Genomic DNA, 6,305 nt, shown 5'->3' with positions numbered 1-6,305 from the left:
GTGTGTGTGTGTGTGTGTGTGTGTGTGTGTATGTGTGTGTTTGTGTGTATATATATTTATATATATATACATATATATATATATATATATACATATATATTTATATATTGAGGACAAGGGAGAAGTAGTGCACATTTAAAGCACATTCACGGGTTCTTTCGTGTATATTTACGTATGAACATCTATCCAGATCTATGAAGTAGGTGGGTATGAATTTTCGACTTTGTATACAAAGAATTTTAGTTTTGTGAAAATATCCATGAATACACACTTTATACAGTTACTTACATGACGATTTGCTTACATGTCTTTGTTGTCGCCTGCATATGTACAAGCATATAATCATATATGTATATACAAGGATGCTTTGAGCGTGTATTCTTTTGCAAAAATTTTGTGTAGTTTGCCCGAACATGTATTTTTCAGAAGCGTGAACGTAAACATACATACATATATAACGACTCTGACATATGTGGATGTGCCTTTATTTGATCCGGCTTATAAGGCTCACAAGGACGTCTGTTATGCGCTAAAAATTTGCCACGTGTTGTTCAGATTGCAAGTCACACGTGAAGTACGTAGATGCAAATCTATGAACTCCTTATTTGTTCATTTGTGGATCAAGAGTTCATCGGTCGAAGGAGTTCTGCCGCTAAATGCTCGAATAAAATTTGTAGCCTTCTACGTGAGAGTCCAGTGAAATTTGAATAAGGTATGTGTATCTAAACATGCCATCCCTCATTCCCCCTCGCAGGGGCCCACCGCTACACCACTGTTAACTCGTCGAATCGAAAACCTGTCCACGCGCTCAATACGTGCAGCTACACCTGCATCGGAGTGCTCACGTGCGCGGGAACTGGCAACTGTGCTTTGTGTTGCACCATCGTTTCGGTAATATGATCCAGGCGGCGACATTGTTCTAAATGATTCTCTACCCTCTATAGTATCTGTGACTTGAAATCGGGTTTCCGCCTTCTTGGTATTCGATTCAGTTGCTGGGTGACCATGGTGATCTACTATTTGTTGGTCAGCATGAATATCATTAGCTGGCTTTCTGATAGAAACTTGGGAATCATGTACCGTTTGTGAATCAAGCATAATCCTATCCTCAACCCCTTTAGTCTGCCCATTCAGCTCTGTAATCATACTAGATTTTCTTACCGAGAATCGATTCGGGCGATTTCGAGATAAAGTGGACTCTGGAGCACTCGAGGTTTGAACATCGAGTTCTGCCTCTGCGCTGATGTCTGAGACCAAGAATCTGCCAACAGAGGCATCGCTTTCCGAATTGCCTAGAGGTGAGCACGCCCTGTCAGTTGTTGAATCTATAGTCATGTCCTCGCTGAGACCTATTGATGTGCTGTCTGTGTTCTCCACCAATTTTTCAACAATATTTGTTGAGAGTCCAATTTCATTCTCGTTCTGCACAGTTGTATTCAGTTGGTCGTTTACTTGACCATCAGGTACAGTACGCTCATCCCCTGTACCCTTGACAACTTTTCTTATTTCGTCGTATGCAATAGAAGAATCTACTGATCTGACACTAAATGTAGATGAATTTGCGCTCGAACTTGTCACGTTAAATCTGCCCACCGGAGTGTTAACACTATCACGCTCGCCTTCCATGCTAGATGTAGCGTGCGCACCCTCGATACAACTCGCCCGTAGTAAATGCTGCGTGTGGTTTTCATCAGGTACACCGCTGATATTATATCTGCTTCTCCCACCCGGCATAGAAGGACTACCGTCAGACTCTTGCGTAACTTCCCTCACTACACCCATGATTGCTTGGTGTGATGTGTCCTGCAACTCAGCGTCCTTCACCGAGAAGCGGCTTTGCGACAAATTTGTTTTCAAAGCGGTACTATTTGTCCTGCTATGTAAAAGGGGGCTCACACCATCCCCTGAAAGGTCTGAATTGTTCACAGAAAACCGGCCTTGTGAGGTGCTTGTTCGTTCGCCTGAGCCAGTCGGAAAATTCACACCCGGGCCAGTCTTTGCCACTCTCTCTACATTCGTGTTTCTACTTACTGTATTCGTCTCCTGTATCTCACCTTTCATTGTAGTACCACTTTTTTTCTCATTCGCTTCTGGCACCTCTATACCACTACACACTGTGCCGGTGGTTTTAGATATTTTGCTACGTGAGTGCTCAGCTCCTCTCAAGTCAGTTATACTATCAATTTCAACGGGAAAAGCAAGAATGTGGTCTCCAGTACTCAGCTCACTGCTGATTTCTCCGCGAGCACGATGTGCGATAGCACCTAGCAAAGGGCTGTCCGCTGGATTGGTTTCTTTAACCGAGAAACGGCCGTTCGCGAATTGTACTGGCGATGCGGGCGCTTGTGCTTGTGTTGATTTGTATGCAACTGTATTTTCGTAACTATTTGACAGTACATGCGACGTAGCTGTGCTTACGTGTGTATATGTAGGGGTTGTAGACCGTGATCCTCTCGATGAATGTCGAGAGGCCACAAAGTGCTTATCACTATCTACACACTCTATTTCTCCCTTCTCTGTAAAGCTATGCTTGCGATTTTCACTGACATCCTTGTCACTATTTCCGACGGCTGCACTGACGGTCGAAACTACTTCGTCAGCTACCGTGCTAAGACTAGCTGTCACGGGGTTGCTAGCATCACTAAGTATAGTTGGGCTGGAAACCCTAAACCTTCCCACAGGGGTCTCGTATTCAACCGGACTGTGAACTTCCAAGTCTGCCGATTGCACCGTATCCGGGTGAGTGTGGTGGTGGGCTGTTGGTGATATGTTTTTATCGTTTGGTTCTTTCGATGAGCTACTCGAAAGCGGCATAGGCAACGAATTTTTTCCCGCTATTGCGCGTGCATCTCGCTTACCTCTATTAGTGACATTCTGCTGGCGGGTAATGGAGTCAATCTGAACGATGCCGCTATCAGTATAGTCTTCGCCATCCATTATATTTGCAGGCTGGTGACGGACTGAAGCCCTTGGCGAGGGCGATAGCAAAGCCTTTAGCTTATGCTCTACTTTCTTCGCACTGCGAATCATAATATATTGACTAACACCTGACCATCTGCAAGATTATTATAGTCTACTGTAACGCCTGGAAAAGACAGAAGATTTGACCACTGTATTTTACCCTCTCCTCCTCAATACCAGTTTGTGCTTAAAAAAAAGTAGTAAGTATGTACATACAGTCCAGCCAGACTCTAGAGTTTATTTCGGAAGGCGTCATCCCCCTGTGAAGTATATTTAGGATTTACGATATTTCAAAATTTAATTTACGTACACACCCATCACGGCATCACAGCATATTGTTTTTAATTAAATATTTACACAAGAGTGATATGTATTTATTTAGAAACAGCCTCCTTTGTTTTGTTTTTTGTATTTTTTTTTGTTACAAAAATCACAAAAAGAAAAAGCAACAAACATTTGATATCTCATATCTGATTTTATATTTTAGAAGGCGGAAACCCCATAGCTCCCTCAAAATTAAATATAATAAATAACGTGATCAAAAGTGGCGTTGACTAGATTTTTTCTCTAAAAAACATTTAGTGACTTCGATAACCTTCGGTACTAATTAATCGGTAGGTCTCATATTTACAGCAGATTTCATATTTCCTTCAGCGTGGCAATACAGTTACTGGTCTCCCTAAATGGCGATACATTTGCATCACGAAAGTAGGCAGCACTGAAAACGGTGGAAATATTACTGGACGCTGAAGCTGATTCTATCATTCATCCACGTGCGCATACCTTTTGTAGTCCATGTGCACGCGGCAAGATGCGACAACGACGAGTACCGTGCCAACAAAAGGGCACGGCTACGCTCCCACCAATTGGTACTATACTTGAATTATCCCTATACTTCATGTCGACCTTCATACCGGACTACTCACATAACCATCCGGTTATATATGCAACATCAAAAATGTAGATGCTGATAATGCTCAACCTTATGTCTGTCCTCTGTTAGTGATACTTTGTAACTTATCTTTTATGAAATAAATAATATTATCTCTAGTGATAAATTACACCTTTTCTATACAGAAATTGGCAAAGATTATCTGGCCAACCTACGAGAACTCAGGTGTGACCGTGGCGACAAATTCGTGTCCAAAGAATGCAACAGAATCAATACATTACAACACGTCCGAGTTGTCACATACATACCCAAAAATACACCCCAGCTCCATAGCTTTTTAGGGTTTTAAATAACATTTATTAAAGAGTGTTAAATCTAAAATAAGTAAACTCAGTCAGAAGTGCCATTGGGGATAACGCGCCTGCTATATTTATTAATCACAATCCTATGTGGAACAAGACTTTCTCTACCATCGGGTTATGTGAAAATATCCGTCTCTATGATTTTGTATGAGTCATCAATTATATCTCATTAAACTCTCTATTCCACCAATCAGTCCAGTCCTCTGGTCCGGTCCTCAAATAATCCCTTAGGTCCGGTCCTCTGTGGTCCGGTCCTCAAGTAATCTTGTAGTAGATCCGGCCCTCTGGTCCGGTCCTAAATTCATCTCTCAGGTCCGGTCCTAAATATCCGCCTACGGTACTTTGCCACAACGATACTATTCACGAGCTCATGCTATCCGATATGAAACAAATAGGTTTGCCAGATTGTATGTGGGATGAAGCACTACAATACGCCACACTCACAACATCCGTTCACGTCAATAAACACAACAAAGACAACAAGTCGTCTTGTAAAGTCTTCTGGGGTACTTAACCTACTAAACGCCTGACACACATGCACGTCTTTGGCACATTTATAAACCAAACACGCGACGGCAAGGTGAATATAGGCGTATACCTTGGATATGATTGGCAATCCCAGCATTCACCATTCTCGCGATGTTAAGTTTAATTATCACGCCTTCCCATTTGGACTTTAGTGGCAACTACGCCGGTTCCTCACTTCACCAACGACATACAATATATACGGACTATATGTGAACAACTGACACTTGCTCTACACCCCCATGGTGATGTACTACAATCTGAAGCACTCACCACCAACGAGGCCAGTATCCAGACTGACACAGCCGCAACTCATCCTCTCCTGTAAGATTTGGTCTATCAAGGCGATATTAACGCCTTAGAGTATTTAAACGCTTAGGTTAACTCTAAGTATCGTAAAAATTGAAGTAAATAAACGAAATGAGTTTTTTAGTAAAGTTAGGTATGCCTCGTGAAACCAGCAATACTCTGAGGAATTGTGAGGCCGAGACATTGCCTATAAATAATCCTCATATAAATGTTTTCGCTGGAGGGAATAGATTTAGTGTTCCGTTGTCGCCCTATTAGAAACTATGGTATGTTTCGTTGGGGCGAATCCGAGAGACTCATAAAATTATATCTTTAGAAAAAAAAGAATAGAAAAAAAAAGGGAAACTACTCATGATGTCCATTAACTAATAACTTGCCACTTATCAAAAATAACCGACTTAGCCTTCATCAGACTGGCACATCTGGTTGGCTGAACGGAAGATAAACTAAGCAACGCTAATAGTCCCTAGAAGCCTATGTTCGGTTGAGCCATCTCGCTACCGAAGTATTCGTATATAAATAGATTTGGAAAGTAAATATAGTTCTATTAATAGAACTAGACCAAATCTTATGTTTTGTATATTTCAAGGTTGCATTTACAAAGCCAAAAAGTGAAACAAGGGACACGTCTCAAAACGCCCCCAACCAATTCTTCTGATGAAAATCCGAAAGGAAAGTCCCCAATAATAAGGGAGTTCCCAATTATAGGGGACAAAGACGAATTTCAGAAGGTGCCTATAACGGAACCAGAAGAAGATGCAATCTCAAGTGGCAAACCCGAATCTACGTCCGAGACCACTGAGCCAACGCGCATAAGTAAGTTAACTACTGAAAACACTGACCTTAAGAATCAGTTAGCCGCCCTTATGAAAGACTTGACTGTTGAACATGTAGATCGAATGTATAGATCAGGAAAACATACACAGCATTTACGCGAGCATGTTTCTCCGCGCATTACTGAAACCCTACAGAAGTGGACAGAACGTCGACAGGCAATTACGCCCGAAAAGCGTAAGGACCTGAACACCAAACCTGTGGCAGTTGACCCAGATGGACTCAGCGTAACTATACCTTACGAGGAGCTACCACCAGAAGTCCAGGAACTCTATTCGCCTGTTCTTTCACCAAGCCATGAGTAGCCTGTCCTTGAGGGTATTATAGACCCAGAGGCAGGTAGAAACACTACGCCACCTTTACCCAACTGGGATGACAATCGTCGGGAACCAGTTAAGACTGGGTATGTCATCCAGACGCAT

General features: G+C 42.3%; 1 protein-coding gene across 1 annotated transcript; it reads right to left on the bottom strand.

The window, feature by feature from the left end:
- Window positions 1-470: 470 nt before the first annotated feature.
- Window positions 471-3,030, bottom strand: SARC_08312 (hypothetical protein; the record flags this gene model as incomplete). Its single annotated transcript, XM_014297719.1, has 1 exon — window positions 471-3,030. One exon carries the CDS (start codon window positions 3,028-3,030, stop codon window positions 739-741), a length of 2,292 nt encoding a protein of 763 aa, XP_014153194.1. The 3' UTR covers window positions 471-738.
- Window positions 3,031-6,305: the final 3,275 nt, after the last annotated feature.

This window comes from Sphaeroforma arctica (genome assembly GCF_001186125.1).
Source record: "Sphaeroforma arctica JP610 unplaced genomic scaffold supercont1.736, whole genome shotgun sequence".
Classification (NCBI taxonomy): Eukaryota; class Ichthyosporea; order Ichthyophonida; genus Sphaeroforma; species Sphaeroforma arctica.
This window is presented reverse-complemented; position numbering and strand designations above follow the sequence as displayed.